The sequence below is a fragment of the Periplaneta americana genome, chromosome 15 (genome assembly GCF_040183065.1).
Source record: "Periplaneta americana isolate PAMFEO1 chromosome 15, P.americana_PAMFEO1_priV1, whole genome shotgun sequence".
NCBI classification, from domain to species: Eukaryota; Metazoa; Arthropoda; class Insecta; order Blattodea; family Blattidae; genus Periplaneta; species Periplaneta americana.
In genome coordinates this window covers 31,014,725-31,034,187 of record NC_091131.1, presented here as the reverse complement: position 1 = coordinate 31,034,187, position 19,463 = coordinate 31,014,725, and the positions used below count along the sequence as shown (strand labels likewise).

The 19,463-nt window shown below is 34.5% G+C and overlaps 1 protein-coding gene across 2 annotated transcripts in view; it reads left to right on the top strand.

The window, feature by feature from the left end:
* Positions 1–19,463, top strand: part of Smox (Smad on X) — a 63,023-nt gene that overhangs the window by 15,986 nt on the left and 27,574 nt on the right. Inside the window, exons 2-7 of one of the 2 annotated variants that reach the window (XM_069846877.1) lie at positions 5,809–5,880; positions 9,625–9,818; positions 11,139–11,435; positions 11,610–11,768; positions 13,779–14,003; positions 14,384–14,528. In XM_069846877.1, coding sequence (XP_069702978.1) covers positions 5,809–5,880; positions 9,625–9,818; positions 11,139–11,435; positions 11,610–11,768; positions 13,779–14,003; positions 14,384–14,528 — 1,092 coding nt within the window. The remainder of the gene's footprint in view (positions 1–5,808; positions 5,881–9,624; positions 9,819–11,138; positions 11,436–11,609; positions 11,769–13,778; positions 14,004–14,383; positions 14,529–19,463) is intronic. The other variant, XM_069846878.1, reaches the window with a different exon arrangement.

The following is a 19,463-nucleotide window of genomic DNA, read 5'->3' as shown; positions in this document are numbered from 1 at the left end:
CGCTAAGCCCATCCCCTTCATTACTACGGATAATAGAGGTTCTACTGTACTATTAATACTGCAAGATACGAAGCAGAAAATAATATTAAGACTTTTTCGAACAACTCACAGATGTTGAATGCAAGCTATAATTCTTTCAGCAGCATTCTGCTACTGCATACACTGCTTACGAACTACTAGATCTTATATCATAGATTTTTAGAGCATAGAGTTATCAGCACTGGGTTGTGGCTTCCTTGATTTCTCAGTGTGTAATTTTCATTCTTGGGGAAACTTAAAAGACAAAGTTTATAATAATAACCTTCACGCAATTGTGAAACTAAAATAAAATATCAGTCCAGAAATTGCTTTAAACACAACTGAGGAACTTTTGCATGTTAACTGGAATTTTTTACACAGATATTGAGAATTAGTCACTGCTGAGGAACATTTTAAACAATTTGATGCCAGATGGTAAACAGGTGTCTAATACGTATGATGTACACCAACACACTGCCCAGTCATAAATCATGTTTATTTGATATCTCAAGAACTATGACTAAAAAGATTGAAACTTTTTTTAAGGCATTTCCAGAAAATTTTGTCAGTCTATTTTTGAGAAAGAGAGGGGGGGGGGGAGAGTGCATGCGTGGGAAGACTGATGAAGAGGTAGGGAGATCTTATGTAACAAGGAGTTGGAACAGACCTCTAACTAATGGTGTAATTCCTGGAGTATTTGATGTTGATTAATTATATCATATCATACACATATAAACTAGAGGAAGAGAGATTACTGGTTACATATTTTATAATCTACTTTTTCGTTGTCCATATTCTTGATTTGTATTTAGATTAATTTTAAATTTTTACCGAAATTCACGAAATGGAAATAGGCTATGTTTATTACAACCAGCAATTTCAAAATGTATTGTTTTTTAACATTCTATTTGTGTAGGCAAAGAAAAATTATTGTAAATAGAAATAAATAAAATGCACAGTGATGAAGTAGGCCCTAAATGATAAAATATATATATATATATATATATATATATTAAGTTCTGTATGCTAATTTCAATTATTAGGATCATCATCACCTTCGTGTGATGGATCTGTTATGGTCTCTCACCAATGTGTGTTGATCTTCCCAAATTTCTCCATTATCCTGGATGTGTATTAGAATTTGTTTAGACATCACATTATTAGCATAACCTTCAATATTGAAAACATATATGTATAGTGGTTCATGATAAGATGTAATATGTGAATGTAATTCATTTTGATATTAAGATGTACTGTATTTAAGGTAGTTTCTGATCTTGTACATCTGGAGTAGAAACAATTCATCCTATAATATTAAGATTAATTTTAAAATGATAGAATGACTGTACTGATCACTTAAAACCATTCTTCATGAATTAACATTGCTTTTACATGAAGTGTTGAAAGATACTATGCAAAAAATTCAGTTAGAGTAGTTCAAAAGATGCAGGACTTATTGTGAAGTGGAATTATTAGGGATGCATTTAAAAAATGCAAGTCTAGAAATACTACAATCTTAAGATACTAGCATATCAAATAATACATTCAGTGCAAACAGTAATTCATTTGAAAATACAGGCATTCATTGGTTACTTGAAGTTATGTTTAAGAGTTACTTTCATTAAAGTAATAATTATTGAAGTACACTGTGTACATAAAATAATGTAACAAAATAATATCACAATATCTAATAACATGATCAGAATAATTGAATTATGGTTATTGTAAGATGTTAACAAAAGTTGGGAGATTTTATTTATTGGCAATAGTCATTGTTGCTTGAGCCGTATGTCACTTTTTTTCTGAAAATGGCGAACTTAGAACAGAAAGCTTGTTGTGTAGAATGGCTAATTCAGACTAATTCAACAACACAGGTTCAAAGACATTATAGGAGAGTCTACAATATTCGTCATGCACCTTCTAGATGTTATAGTCAGCTATGGTACGAGAAACTTATGCAAACTGGTAGCATAGGAAAGGCAAAATCTACAAGAAAGTCGAGTACCTGAAGCTCAAGTTGCAGCAATACATGAAGCTTTCCAACAAAATCTATTCACCGTGCATCACGAAAATTACAAGTTCCACAATCAGCTATCCACAAAGTCCTTCGGAAGCATCTTAAGCTCTTTCCTTACAAACTTAAAATTGTGCAGCTGTTACAGAAGATGATAAGGTAAGAAGAATGAATTTTGCTGTGGATATGTTGCATAGAATAGATGAAGATAACAATTTCTTGCAAAGAGTGCTGTTTTCTAACGAAGCGACATTCTATTTGTCGGGATACGTAAATCATCACAATGTTCAGATATGGGGATCTGAGCCTTCTCGTATAGTGAGGGAACATGAGAGAGAGAGTCCTAAAGTCAATGTGTGGTATGGATTTATTGTATATGTGATCGAATAATGAGACCATTCTTTTTTGCAGAGAAAATTGTGACATCTGGTGTGTACCTAGATATGTTACAGGAATTCTTACTACCTCAAATTGCGCACTACCAAATATCTTGTTTCAACAAGATGGGGCAGCCCCGCACTGGTCTTTCCAAGTAAGACAGTTCCTTCTTGACTCTTTTCCTGGATGATGGATCGACAGAGATGGTCCAATTCCTTGGCCTCCGAGGTCGCCAGATTTAACACCACTAGATTTCTTTATGTGGAGCTATGTAAAGGACAACGTCTGTAGAACACCTGTAACAAATCTCCAGATCTTACGTTTAAGAATAAGAGATGTCATTTCTACGATCACACCATTTATACTTCAAAAAACTTAGAACGAAATTGACTTTCGATTAGAAATTGCATGGGCAACCAGAGGCACACTTGTAGAAACTGTGTAACAAGACTCCCAACATCTGTTAATCTCACAAAGCAAACTGAATAAAAATATGTTCATTGATTTCAAAGTTATTGCTGTGTATTCTTGTTACATTATTTTATGTAAAGGATATATGTTCGTATTTCAGATTTATTTTAGTCATTGATGTATGATGTTTCATATAATTGTCCTGTGACTTTGTTTACACTCAAATATAAATAAGCAGTGACAGTGCACTTTAAATGTCCTCTGATATTGTTTGTGTGGAAGTTCGAGTAAACAAATAAAATGTCTCTAAATGAAAACGTTTCAGAAAGACAGAGAAATTGTATTCATTGCATGTGGACAGAAGACAGAAATAGGATCACATGAACCAAATTTTCGTTTTCATGCTGCAAGAAATCCACAGTGAGTTCCAGCAAATGTTTCCTGTGTTTGTATTGGCTCGACAGCAGCAGGACCCCCACATTACAGCCACTGTTTGCATCTGCAAACTCTCAGCACCTCACCAGATTATTAACTTACATATTATGTTATATTAATAATATTCGGTACTCACTCTCCTCATAGTAGCTGCTGGAAGTGTTGCCCAGCTTGTATGATACATAATTCACATCGTCATATGTAACTATCATTCACTCATATCAGTTCCTCTGCATTAGAACGAATTTCTGTTTGAATGTTTTCCTCCACTGTATGACTATATTTAGTATTGTTTTTCTAAATGAAACTGGATGGCCAAGAAATTTACGTCTAAAGTTTTCCTTGTTCTGCCACATTGTTTATTTAATTATTTTTTTTTTCTGTATGTACGTTTTCAAAATGTGTACACATTCACACACACTGAATATGTAACCATTGCAAAACTACACAACATAAGAGAATAGTCTGCACATATTCTTAGGTGACTCACAGTCTGCCTTCACTGCCAGCTGTCAAAGAGAGACTGGGACAGCTAACATGTGGAGCAGTATAACATAGAATGCAAGTTTTAATCTGACATTGCATTGTGAATTTGTGAATCCAAACAGTGGTGGTAGAAGTGGTGGGGGGGGGGGACCTGTTGCTGGTAACCCTACAGAAAAACTGGGAATGTTTGCTGGGACTCGCTGCATTTTGGAATATATTTTGTGATTTACACTTTTGGGAATTCCTGATATTGATAAAGCCATTTTTGCGCTGTTCTCTGTCTATCCATTTTGTTGCTGAAATAATGGACATACTTTTCACATTTACTGTTGCACGTCAATTTATCGATGAAGTCCGTTAGATGAAATATATGTGATGAAGACCATGTACGCATTTATTCATAGAAGCAATTAGTTTTATAACTTTCAGTTCAGTGGTCTGATTTCACAATACAACTGATTAGACAGGAGGGAAAATAGCTAAGATCTCATGCAAAGGATTGACACTTTCTAATATTTATGCTGTATCAGTTTTAAACCGATTTTAGTAAATAAAAATACTACAACTGATTACAACATAGAAGTAGAAATTTTATATGCATTTGTGCAAAGTTGATGACGTTTATTTACTGTAAATGAACTCAGATGTCACTTTTTGTGTGCAGTTCAAAAAACAAAAATGTTTCTTCTTATTTGAGTGCATAGCAAATAATTAGATTCATTTATATTTATAATAATAATAATAATAATAATAATAATAATATCTCCTGGCCTAGTTGCCTCATATGTGGTGCCATGTTGGTATCACTTGTGAGGTTCAGACTGTCTTGACAAGTTGACTAAACAACAAAACAATAACAGAGGATTTACTGAAATCCTGCAGTGGGCTCTTAATAAGAAATTTAGTGTCCTGTGTTCAGCAGTCCTATACACATACATACAACAATATGCTTTGACTGGTGTTCTCTCTCCTGCCCTGCCAGCAGATAACATAATGTGGAAGTTACAAATTAGCTCACCATCAGTGAAATCAATGTTTTAGAACTTAAAATACAGAAAATGGCGACATCCTGTTAATATCATCAAACTCATCAGGCTTCTCAGATCAATGAACATGAACTTCATGAAATTATTGCAACTGACTTCACACAATTTTGTGTGTGTGTGTGTGTGTGTGTGTGTGTGTGTGTGCGCGCGTGCGTGCGTGTGTGCTATTAGAATTATTTGTCTGATTTTTTTAAATTTATCTGTAAGATATTTTCTGAGCTTTCATTAGCTTCATAATGGAAATAGATAACAATTATTTTTAAAGAATTTGTTTCATATTATATAATGTTAGTTTCATAGATAAAATTTCACTGTAAGTTCCAGTAAAATGTATTATGTTTACAACTAGTTTGTATTAATAGAATTTTTTTGTAATGTGTTTGTGGCAACCTGGGAGAATTAGGTTTGGCTTTGGGTCATGCCTTCTGCCGTGGTGTCTCTGTTAGAACTTAGATTTTCCACAGGTGGGACAGAATAGGATGGCCGCTTGTGATATTTGCATTGCTGCGGATATGTAAGTTCTGTTAGAGCTTACTGTATTCAAATCCTGTCTCTTGCTTATGTGATGTTTGTAAGAGGACGCTTTTTGTGTTCTTTTGTATGGGAAAAAAAATGTGTACAATAATCTTAGGAAAATGGATCATTTATGTGGCTTAATTATGAATTTTTGGGACTGCTTGGCATTTGGACATAATAGAAAGTACATTTTATACTTTAATACAGGAAATTCATTCTGTGAAATATTTGTTCATTTAGTTAATAATGATGTACAGTACAGAAACTGTTACTAGTCAGGTTTCTGTTAAGAGTATTGAATTATAATCTTATTTAGTAAATGCTAAAAAATCTAACCAAAAGTATTGGTTATAGCAGTCTATGGATAATGGTGCTGAAGGTCAGCACTTATTCTGTTTATCTTTATAGCTCTATTGAGACGATTTTTTATGGCTGGGCCAACCTAGCTGCTGTAACTGACCTTTTACAGCATTTTGCTTTAAATGATTTGCGTTATTGTTACAGTTTACGTGCCGAGCGGTCTCGGGCGACGCCAGGGGGGGCGCTAGTGCAGGAATCTACGACCCACGGCAGCAGGTTAGACTGACACGCTAAAATCTGACTTGTGCTGCTAGGTGATAGGTAATAATATTTTGCCTGGAATAGAAGGCCATTACTTCTTACCACAGCAACGCATACAACTTGCATGTTAAATAATTCAAACTTTGTTAAAAATTTAACTTAGAAACTATAAAACATTCTTACCCCTTTATAAGAATGTCATAATTTTCTTCTTAGTACTGATACAAAGCATGTTTATATATACTGAAGCAAAAAGACTGCCCTACTACACTATTGTGCAAGTTATCTTCCATATCTCTAGAGGAAGTGGAAAACTGAATTTTATTGTTTGGGAATGGCAGAGGGATTTATCTTTGATCAGGATCTCTTGGATCTCCATTACTCTTTACATAATTTAACAATTCTTCATTCTAATAAAATCGACACTCTTATAATCTTTCACTTAAAACTTGATATTAGTCCCCTCCTAGACTGTTATACAGACTGGAGTTTTGTTGCTTTACTCTGTTGATTTTGATTTGTAACAGCTAGTTTACTATGGAAGAAATGTTACTTGAAGGATACGGCTGCAGCATTAGGATCTAAAGTGGAGCTTTCAAGAAGAAATGTGATTGTAACGTGAAATGAAGCAAGAGAATTAAGAAAAGTGAGATCTTTCCTTGTCATTTGTATGTAATTCATATGTTAAATATGAATAACATAGGTATTTTTTTTTTTTTTGTATTTATCTGACAACTTTAATTGTATAATTGCATAATTATATGTTATATAGAGTATATTGTGGTTATGGATTTAATTGTGGGACCGTTATGTAGGTAGTTGTTTATGAAAAATGTTGTATTATTGTAGTAGTCTAGCGAGTTCAGAATTTTGTTGAGAGAGATACAGGGTCGATTTCTAAAACGAGGTCTAGACCACGACCATGGCTTTAAACCGCGTTTAGATTTATAAAACGAGGTCTTTTTCATTTTTCTGAACCATGGCTCGAAACCATGGTCTAAAGTAGGGACCACGGCTGGAGTAGGTTTAAAACCACGTCTTCATGTATACAAGATGGAGGTAGTAGATCAGCTGGATGATTATCAAGGGAAAATTTGTGTCTACGAGTATCAACTCTCCGGATTAGCGTGATGAGAGAGAGGAATAATCCTTTGTAACTATATAATGACGATATTTTCAGGCGAATATATCGATTGTCGAAGGAATCGACGCAAAATTTAGCAAGAATGATAAAAATAATAATCTGCAACGAAATGCAAGAGGCGACAGGTTGATATTTTTTTACACCTTCTTGTTGCTTTCAGGGAAGTAAGATATAATATTTTATATTAATTATACCTTTATTCCCATAGGACGATATATCTTAATTCTTAAGGTCCATTCACAATGAAAACGCAAACGTTACCGCAACGTTAGCGCAAGACATAAAGACGTGATACCATTCACAATGAAAATGTAAGCGTTAACGCTAGAACTTAGCACGGCCTCTTAGAATTAACGTGGAAAGGTTATGTGTAGACACTGCCTACTGGATTATCTGATGAAAAGTCGTCTAAATATTACGAAACTATATAAATTGCAACAAATTACATAAGTGACCATTCATCTGTACAATTTATGTTCATGCAAGTTGCATTGCCTTTGTAATACGTCTCTTACAAAGACGACGCTGTTCTTGATACAAAGTAATTAATATTTCATCAAATCATTCCATAGCAAAAGAAAATTATTTATTTGGAACGTTCTGAAGCAGGGTTTGATGAAAAATGCGGTTTGTAGAAACAGCCAACAGATGGTGTTAGTAAAAAGAGCGCTCTGCGATCGTGTTTTGTTTCAAAATAACATAAACGCAAGCGCAAATGTTTGGAGTTTGCAAACTTTTCTTTCGTTTATGTTAGCGTTTGCGCTTACGTATTTCATTGTGAATGCTTTCATTAAATAACATGGGTCCAAGGTCTTGCGTTTATGTTGCGCTTGCGTTTAATTTTCATTGTGAATGAGCCTTTAGTCTTTACAGTAGTTTTGGACATTTTATTTAATTCTTGAAAATGATCTGGGCCTACAAGAATATGAAGCAAACGTGATTTTGTCTTCTTATTTTAAGTTTTATGCTGATGGGGCTTTCTATGTAGTTCTGGCCTATTATACGCCTATGTGAAAATAGAACCATACTACATTTTAGTTTCAATTGAAATTTTAATCCAGCTAATATTTAGGTTATTAATTCCTTAGAACCGGATTTTCAGGTTGTTAATGTTGGTAGTAGTTATGAACAAACGATAAACTACAACATAAACGCTCGACTTGTGCTAATTATTTGGGTAATATCATTCTGGTACCTAAAAATCCGTTCCCTACTAAATATTAAATAATGCTAGTATTTTAAATGCACGTATATTCTGTAAATTAGTAAATAACAATACCTTAGCTCAGAACAAAAGAACATGACTTACTGCAATTCAATAAAAATATTAATCCCGATGTTCATTTATTTCTAATATCGACTGTGTAGAGGAATAAAAATCGATTCTTAGCTGCGTTGCCATATATGAAACCCACGAACCTTGGTTTCTTCTCAAGCCGCATCTCGACTTCGTTTTAGAAATCGCATAAGGATTCAGACCTCGATCGCAGTTTAAAAGCCGAGGTTTGGAACCACGATTTCGTCCGTGTTTTAGAAATCGACCCACAGGGTTATAGGAGAGTTAAATGCTCACTGGACTACTGTAATTTAATATGAATAAGGACCTTCATAGTATTAGACATTGTGCTAGATTTTTGGGATTTTGTCACAGATGCAGAAATATCCAGTATTTTGAAGCTATTTATTGACTCCATCAGTATAAAGGCAAGGAAAGGGCAACTTATCTATTGAATTTCTTATCAAGAGCTATCTTGAAGATTGAATGTTGCATCTTTCCTGCTGATGGAGTTGTGCAAAAAGCCAGAAATCATGCACTACTATTGTAATTCTAGTGAAATCAGTTTAAGTATAGGAAATGTGGTTATCTTTCAGCTAGAATCATTGTAGGCAGTGAGTATTGCATTGTGTTGTTAATTAATGCTGAGTTTTTGGCAATAAAGCCATTAACTCCTACTGTCCAATATCTCTCATACACAGTAGATTTAGAGGCATGGGCTGGGCTGGGCTGGACATTGCTGAAGAAGATTCTGATCCATTTCTTTCTAAAGACGCACAGTGAAGAAATACCTAATTCCAATTTGTATTGCATTGTGTATGAAACTCTGAAATACAGTTTTGAACACAAAAAAAGAAAACTGATGTAGGAAGTTATTCTCCACCATGAGTACTCACGTTTGGAAAATATTGATAGTAACTTTACTTTCACTTGTATGCTTTAGGATACAATCAATTTTTATATCATAAAAAAGACAATTCTATAGTAGTAAGAGTAATAGTCTTATCTGTTTATAAAGAAAATTAATAAAAAAAGCCCTGTTTGTATTAAAGTCTACTCTTGAGAAAAATCTTTTGACCAAGATTTAAAAAAAAAAATGATAAGGTGAGCAATGAGGATTGCAAACAAAGTGAAATTAAGGAAGATGAAGATCTGGTAGACTATGTACATCCACTGTTATTAATCTGAAATAAAATTAAAATATTATACATCAAGTTGTTTGTGTATACTTGAAGATGTCTTCTTTACTGAGAATGTTCCTGGATAATGGGAGCATTTGTATTGAATTAAGCTGTTTGGTTTCAGATGGAATTCTTTTTCTTTTTTATCTTTGCTACAGATCTCTGGACGGAAGACTTCAGGTGTCACATCGGAAAGGTCTTCCTCACGTTATCTATTGCCGTTTGTGGCGCTGGCCAGAACTTCAGTCCCACCACGAACTTCGTGCATTGGATAATTGTGAATTTGCATTCAATCTTAAACGGGACGAAGTCTGTGTTAATCCATACCATTATCAGCGCATAGAAACACCAGGTAAGATATGTGCTCTTTGAGTTATTTTAAATACTATTATAATCTGCAATATTCTGTTATTTACATTAAATCTGGTTTGTTTTATTTCCTTTATGTCATAATTTTCTTCTAAAATTAATATATTATTACAATGTACCGAAGTACATATGATATTTCTGTGCAGAAATTCTGTGTCATCATGATGAAGGATGAGTCGAACGGAGAAAAATTCTCTCCGGCACCAGGATTTGAACCTGGGTTTTCAGCTCTACATGCTGACGCTGTATCCACTAAGCCACACCAGATTCCCATCCTGATGTCAGATAGAATCCTCTCGGTTTAAGTTCCACCTCTTGGGTTCCCTCTAGTGGCCTACCCTCATGCACTGCGTCATAGATGTATGACAGTGGCACAATGTCCACACATGTGCAGAGGTGCACTCGTTATGAATATGACGCAGTGTTAATTATCTAATTCATAAATTATTATTATCTGAGTATGTATATAGAATTACAATAAAACTACAACGAACTTCACTGTTGAATCAAATTTCAGTCACCCATTTAAAAAGTGCATGAATATTTCTCTGTTCTGATTTTTTTTTATATGTTTGGAATTTTTAGCGAGTATAAATGAAATGCAATGCAACTGAAATGACGAAAGTTGTATTTCACTATATAGCTAATCCTTTCACTCCACAACAAGATGACTCCTCCCCTTAAGACCATTGCAATTGAATTAAAGGAATGGTGAAATGTTTGGTGAGCATGGAAAACATCTTGCGATCCTCACTTGAAAGTTAGTGTGAACAAATTACATAAGACAAATTGAGGTAAAGGAATAAACAGAGCCTAGTGTGCGTTGTTTGCAAGCTAACCAGTAAAGTAGTAAGAATAGAGAAACAGAAGTTAAATGGGCTCTGTACTTAAAGTGTCATGTGCAATTCTGAGCTCCTGGCTCATGAGTAAAACAAAGATGCTAGGTATGTTGAGAATCTTATCTTCCATTGTTTAAAATCCAAACATTTTTTTAAATTAAATCTGCAGGTCAATTTCCGGGCATTCACATTGATTTTTAAATTTTTCCCTGACGTAATTTAACTTGAAAGTGATGTATGGTAACCCTAATTTTATTGTTTTCCGTTTGCAACAAATGTGTTTTTCAAGTCTTAAAATATTTATTGGATAAAGTAGATCTAGTTTATTTATTTTCCCTTGATTAATTAATTTCTGTAATTCTGCACAAAATAAATATTTATAGTCGTATTCAGTATTTAAAAAAAAATGCCAGGAATTGTTTTCAGACGTTTATATTAATAACAGAGAATTCCTCTCATTGCAGCTTTACCAGCAATCCTAGTTCCTCGCCATACAGCTCCAAGTGAAGATTGTCAGTCATCCCTGTTCCCATCTGCTGGAAGTGGTGGAGAGTTGAGTAGTTCTGTACCAGAAAACACACAGTTCCCAAGCCCGGTGGGTGGCGGGGGCACTGGTTCGAATAATATAAGCACTCTGCTTCAGCACTCTCCAGTTACAAGCCCCACCCTGGAGCCCCCCCGGCCCCTTCCTACAACGGAGACACCTCCACCAGGGTACATGTCCGAGGATGGAGACAATGTCGACCACAATGACAATATGAGTGAGTCTAATTTTCTCTTCTTAGTTATACCATTAAATGTTTTTGTTGTTGTTGTTGTTATTATTATTATTATTATTATTATTATTATTATTATTATTATTATTATTATTATTATTATTTGGGAGAAAATGCATAACTAAATAATAGTTCAGTAATATAAATAAATTATTTCAGGTTTGTCACGCCTCACACCAAGTCCTCCCATTGATGCACAACCTGTTATGTACTGTGAGCCAGCTTTTTGGTGTTCTATCAGTTACTATGAGCTCAACACCAGAGTTGGAGAAACCTTCCATGCTTCCCAGCCTTCCATTACAGTTGATGGTTTCACAGGTGAGTTTAATTTAGTTTAAAGGGTTTTCACACATGATGCATTTGATAAACATGGCAAGTCCACGTGACATTCAATAGTAGTACACTTGTATATCATGCCTTTGTTTCTGCAGCTCGTCAGATATCATTCCTACCAACCTTTAAGTTTTATATGTAACAAATTTTTCGTAAAATTTTGTTTAATAACTTAATGCATATTCGAAAGTGTGTTTTGCCTTTTTTGTTTTAGTTTCCTATAAATCACGCATAATCAACAATAATCCTAAAGAACATATGTGAATTTATTTGTGAAACAGTAAAACTTTATTTACACGTTTCTCACTTATACATTTTTCACACTTACACGTTTTTTCTAAAGTCCTGGTAAAATTTCTATACTGTACTTTATATGTAATTTATTTCAGTTACACATTTTTCGTTTATACGTTTTTCTCACTTATACCATCGTATTTTAAACCCCAATAGGTACAAAACTTCATTTATACTTACTAATTAAATTTTACTCGAAATTAGGTTTGTCGTAAAAATGTAAGAACGCGAAAATACTGTATTTATGCCATCGAATATAATACACATAGCCTATCCATTTTCTTTTATCCTAAAATCCAGAAGAAAAAAGACTGGCAAATATAATATGCACTTGTGCTAAAAACCACTCAAGATTAAAATTATATTATGAAGACAGGTTATAAAGGCACTCCCTTACCTCTATAGACATCACATTCATCCTCATTAGCAGTATCAGAACTGTAACATTCAGTCAAGTCCCGCGCCGTGGCGTCATGGTCTAAGGCATCCTGCCTAGGACTCGCATTACAGAATGTGCGCTGGTTTGAGTCCTCATGGGGAAAGAAATTTTCTCATGAAATTTCGGCCAGTGTATGGGACTGGTGCCCACCCAGCATCGTGATGCACTTGGGGAGCTACGATAGGTAACGAAATCTGGTTGCGAATACCAGCTATAACGGTTGGGGGTGATCATTGTGCTAACCACACGATACCTCCATTCTGGTTGGGTGATCGTCCACCTCTGCTTCGGCATGTGGGCGTGAGGCCAGCAGCCAGCTGGTCAGTCTAGGCTCTTCATGGGCTGTAGCGCCATGGATTATTATTATTATTATTATTATTATTATTATTATTATTATTATATAACTTTCAGTCAACAGGTCTGGGTTGGTGTCAGAACTTTGATTGACAATGACTAACATCATGCTACTCTTTCGTCAGTAATTATTGGTGAATTCTTTTGGTTTCATTTAACGACTAGCAGTTGTTGAGATCAGTATTCATAATTTTTCTCAATAAAAGAAAAAATGTTGTTAAGTCATTCTAGTAGTTAAAAATAGTATTCTTATTATTGATACTATCAGTTGTTTCACACCATATCTCGTAACATAAATAGAGCATTAATTTTAATTTGTTCGAATCTGAGTATTTGAGTGTGAATGTAATATGCACCTCAGTTTTCAAGACGACATTTTGTCAAAAATGGTGTGTATTATAATCACGTAAATACAGAACTACATGTATTCATTGTTAAGATATGGCAAGCTTTGAAATTCCTGGAAATTCGAAGCTGCCCATTCTTGTCTCAGCACATGCTAGCTTCAGTAAATCAGTTCAGAGAGGGAAGAGAGTATGTGCGGAGGTAAGAAATGGAACATTTTAAACAAAGATAATCCAGGTCCGAAGCTGTGACCACACTGAATACAACTGTCCTAATACTCCTCCAGATTGAAAATGTTTTGACTAGGCTCAACCTGTTATGACGAGAAGGTTGCTGATTGGTGTTTGAATTCCAGTGAGTGGAAGAAAGAGGAAGTATGTTTGTAACTGACTTTTTTTTTAAATCACATGTTATTAATAAGCTATTTCAGATGTAATTAAATGTCATTTCATTTCAATTATACGTTTTTTTCTTCAGACTACTATTAAAAGCGTATAAATGAAGTGTTATTGTATTACTTTTTATCACTAAATGACATAAAGCTTTTTTTCCCCCTTTTATAGATCCCAGTAATTCAGAACGCTTTTGTTTGGGACTTCTGTCAAATGTGAATCGTAACACAGTGGTAGAACAAACCAGAAGGCACATTGGGAAAGGTGTGCGTTTATATTATATTGGTGGAGAAGTATTTGCTGAATGTCTCAGCGACTCTTCAATCTTTGTCCAGTCACCCAATTGTAACCAGCGTTATGGTTGGCATCCAGCAACTGTCTGCAAAATACCACCAGGTGAGAGAAATACATCATGCGTACATTACATTAGGAAGCGAATTTGGAAAAAATTAGCATGTAGTCTGTTTGCATGGAAATACAGATCACTTTTGCAAAAACCTGGTTTTCAGAAAAATATAGGAATCTCCTGCACCATTTAAGCTGCAGTTTGTTTACGGCGATTGTCGCCTGAGTTGCTAGCAGTTGAAATGAATGCGCACGGTTTCTCTTGGGTTCTGGTAATCACTTCTTGTAGTAAATTTAGCCATACCATCAGTAACAAATTTACGAATTTTACAAGGAATATACTGACTTTAATGAAAGATTTTCCCATTTCCATCTGTTAAGTTTATACGTGTTGTCAGTGCATATCCTTACTTTGTTTCCTTTGTTTCCAGGATGTAACTTGAAAATATTCAACAACCAGGAATTTGCAGCATTATTATCACAATCTGTCAGTCAGGGCTTTGAAGCAGTGTACCAGCTCACTAGAATGTGCACTATTCGAATGAGTTTTGTGAAAGGCTGGGGTGCTGAATACAGGTATACTAAATTTTTATGATTCTTTACTTTTGTTGGTTTTGTGACTGTCATTTTAAGTTTATTAAAATTTTATTTTTATATTCAGTTGAACTTGGTTATAATGACCACAATTTGTGTGACACCTCGCCTACAGTGACAGCCATTAAAAAGTGCGGTTTTGTCTGTATGTGATTTATTATTTTTATAACACATTTTCAATGAGCAACTCGTTCATAACGACATTTAGCAAAAGTGTAAATTCTTAAAAAATTCACGTTCTACATACGTTAAACAGAGCCTTTCTTTGAGAGAAGTTCGCAGGTAGCCAGTAATGTCATAGTAACTGTTTTCATTTATCGTGACAAAAGTATTTTGTGGGCCAAGAACTGGATTCTAAGAAAAGAGGGTCGCTGTCGTTTAAAGGAATTCGCAGGTATAATCCGGATCGGCTTACTTAATACCCTAAGGGTGAAACCTAACCATTTTTCCCTCATTACTACACATGCTAGTGGGTTATGGTGATTTTCTAGTTTGAAGATCGAATTTTCTTTTGCCAACTTCGTTTCGAATTTTGGTGCTGAGAAATACTACAACTGTTATGATTTTCTAACTGTTACAGTGACAGCAGTTGTCGGTGGTGCAAGTTCTGAAAATTCAAATTGTTCTAGATTTCTGAGCTGATTGCTGGAAGCTAGTGAAATTTGAACATACTAATAATTATCTAATATCAGTATTAATATTAATACATAACAGTTATTTTACAGTATGTGTTGTGTTTTGTTGTGGTTACAATTCAAGATTATGGTCAGATAAGCTTAAATAAATATAACATATGGTGTGATACATGCCCTTGGGTGATCGATAGAAATGTCATTTCACATTTTCATTAATTTCTTTCGTGTTTAGATTTTTATTACAATAATGTGAAAGAGAGGAAATAGCATGCCAGTGATTCCTCCAAGAAAGAAAACATGTGTCATTCAGAGAAGTCGACTCTTCAGGAATCTATAGTTCATATGCATAATGAATTGAAAGAAAGAAGATAATGAAGAAGGAATTATGCACATGGAGACAGCAGTTATAACTAGAACAATAAAATTATTAGGAATAAATATTCATAAGCATACATTTGAAAGTGGCATTCAGTTTTCTGAGTTTGTAATACATGATCAAACAAAATACATTTTTAGGTTAGGTCTCGTGAATCATAAACAGTTTAGTCAATGCAATGAATTTCATGTTGTCAGACAAAATAGATTTTAATATTAGATCATATTAATCTACTAACTACCAACATAATGTGCGAGAGGTCCAGGAGGAAAACTTACTCTTTCACAAATTATTGAACCATTTAGAAAACAACTCCCAACATAAATATGAGATATGGTAAATAAGTAAATAAGCAAGACATCATTATTGTTAATTCTATATTATTATTATTATTATTATTATTATTATTATTATTATTATTGCTATTATTGTTATTACTACTACTACTATTATTATTATTATTATTATTATTATTATTATTATTATTATTATACACGGCATTATGATTTTACTCTCTTTGATATCTGGTATTAGTTGGCAACACTGAAATTAGCCTTTTAGGAACTGCTCTTACATGATCCTCACTATAGCTGGTAGTGTTATTCAAAGACCAATACCATTTTCAGTTACTGTGACAAACATTTTACAGGCCACTAAGAAAAGAGAGAGGGAGGGAGAGTGTCGCGTGCTGTTGTTCCTGTCTGGTTTTACGTTAGTTCATTCGTCCTTCGATTGGTATTGATTTGTTCTTTCAGTTTATAGTTAAAAAGATTGCTGGGGATATGTAGAATCCTTATAATTGCCAGGAACGTGTAAATGGTTGGTGGTTGTGTGATTTCAAATAGTTACAGGTGACCATTTGATGAGAATTATCTTGGCATAACCATAAAACAAAGAACTTGAACTTTTAATGAAAATTGTAACCAGTACAAGGAATTAAGTGCAGCATTCGCTGCTCAAGGCAGTATTAATATCTTGAATGTAATACATAATATGATATTCAGACTCCAAATTTTTTTTTTTTTTTTTTTTTTTTCAATATTGATATATTGTGGGTTACATTGGCCCACTGCTGCTGAAAACTAGTGATATGTTGTGAATTGCATGACACACTCCTGCTAAGGAGCAAGATCTGTAATCTATGGTTGTGACAGTCCATGAAGGGCCAAGACCAATCAGCTGACTTCTGGCCTTTTGTCCAAATGCCTCAGTAGAACAGTGATCCCCCTTCCTCGAGCTGTTACAGTTGGTTTTCAAAACTGGATATTGCTACCTATCATAACTCTCTAAATTCATCACGATGCTGGGTGGACACCAGTTCCATACACTGGCCGAAATTTAATGAGAAATTTCTTCCCCATGAGGACTCATAACTCGAGTCCAGGCATGATGCCTTAAACCACGATGCTATTGTGCTAGATTAAGGAGGAAATGCATGTCGAGTATTATAGAAATGGCTGCGGACATTTTTTACCGAATAGGTGCTCATTTAAATGTTACATATTAAAAAGAATATTTCATATCATTTGGTTCACATGTTATATCAGTTTGTTTTATATCTAAAATTTGAAGAACTTCTAATCCGTATGTCATCTTTTTGTTTGTATTATGGTGTTCAAGGATATTCTGTTTTTCTTGTATACTTCATTTCTGTTGCTTAATTTTTAGAGCATCTCTTGCTTTGATGTTTTATTGTGTTCTAAATATGTTTGAAGATTTTTGTAGTATTCGAAATGGTGCGAAGTTTTATTAGAGTTTTTAGATTTTTTTTTTGTCTAAGTACATTATTGTGTTAGGCTATTTATTTGTATTTATTTACTTATTTATTCATTCATTCAATTTGTGGGCTGTGTTCCACGCTTTTTTTTTACGAATTTAGGTTTCCTAAATAGTTATATGTTCATTCTTTATTTTTTCCCTTTGATGATATGCCATATTGATATTTGACAGATTACTATTTTGTTTTACATAAACATTGCAGCTTGATAGAAGTGTTGCACTTGGTGTAGAATTTATCTTTTTTGTTACACTCATATGCATGTGACTGTAAAGTAATGTGACAAAATGAGTGCTCAGTGCAGTGAATAAATGTGCAACAATTTTAACGTGCCCAATCTCATTGCACTATGTCCAAACCTCGTAATGGATATATTTAAATAATCATTACATAGCAATATTATAGTGTAAGTAATGTGAAGAAATTTTTGTTTCAGAAGGTTTTAATTTTATAAGAACAAACAACGATTTAAGTAAATCACATCAACTTAAGACCTGTAAATTAGTGTAAAACTTCAAATTTTGATTGTATTAACTTGTTTTTTTTTTTTTTTTTTTTTTTTACTTATATTTGTTAAATGTTGCAATCTTCGAAGACCTATTTCGTCCCAGTTTCCTGCTTTGTTTCCAGTTTACCTATCAGTATTCTGTTGACTCGTAAGATGTCTTACATAGACATCTGCAGTCTTAAAGTACGGTCGCATGTCGCTACTTTTACAGCACTGCAGTGCAAAAAACTGCTCAACTCTTGTACTGCGACGTGTGAACAACAGTGCAACCCAAAAAGTAGTGGCTGCCGAACCTGCTGCCTACTACTTTTTCATGCTGTGCGTAGTGACATGTGAACAGGGTTCTCAGGGTTGCAGCTGCAGCATCTTTGATATTAGTTTTGTTGAAACTTTTGCTCCGGTTACAACCAGTGTTGCCACCCAAATGTGCTAATGATACTTTTATTGTTTGGATATATTTTAATGTTAGATTGATGAAAATAAATGATTTGTGACAGTTACTAAATGTACAACACAGTCTGAGTATATTTGCTGACGATTAATTAATTTTTTTTTTATTTTCTGTAGTGTAGTTTCAAACAGGAACGCAGAGCTGCATGCATTATATCCTTCACCTGACATAATTAGGAACATTAAATCCAGACGTTTGAGATGGGCAGGGCATGTAGCACGTATGGGCGAATCCAGAAATCCATATAGAGTGTTAGTTGGGAGGCCAGAGGGAAAAGACCTTTGGGGAGGCCGAGACGTAGATGGGAAGATATTAAAATGGATTTGAGGCAGGTGGGATATGATGATAGAGACTGGATTAATCTTGCTCAGGATAGGGACCAATGGGGGGCTTATGTGAGGGCGGCAATGAACCTCCAGGTTCCTTAAAAGCCAGTAAGTAAGTAAGTAAGTTTCAAACAGGAGGGTTGCCAACATTGATTACATGAATATGCTGTTGGTTATCGTTTAAGTATATAGGATTTTTTAATAGCTTTATATAAAAAATAATGCCAATTTTTTAGTAATAGTTAGGTCAGAAAAGCAAATAGTAAGTAAGCTATCGAATGAGTTTCATAATAATGCGAACATAACCACAAAATGTATATTGAAAAGCCAACACAGAGATGGAAACCTGCAGCTAGACTGTGACTACAAAAATAGTGCTTTGTGTGTGAACAGACTCGCAACCTTCAGTTGCAACTTTTGCAGCTCTCAGGTTGCACAGCATGAAAAGTAGCGTGCAGTGCACTACTTTTGGTTTACGTGTGAACACGACACACAACTTTTGCAGCTGCAGTACAAAAGTAACAACGTGTGGCTGTACCTTTAGTCAAGATATTTTCCTACAGAGATATCTGTTCACAAGGCAGAAAGCTTGATGGGATGAGGAACAGCTGACTGGTAATTTTGCCTGAATCAAGGTTCCTTTTGTTTATTGTGAAACTGCGGCATGGGACCTTTGGCCTTACTTTCTTTCTGAAGATAGCTATGCTGGAGATTTTTGTCACTCCTTGAATATGCAATGCTCTCGTCCAGGTGTGAATCCGCGAAATTTTGATCCAGCAGTTAGCATGGTAATGACCTGAACATTAAGAATAACCATTCTGATGATCATAAATAAATGAAAATC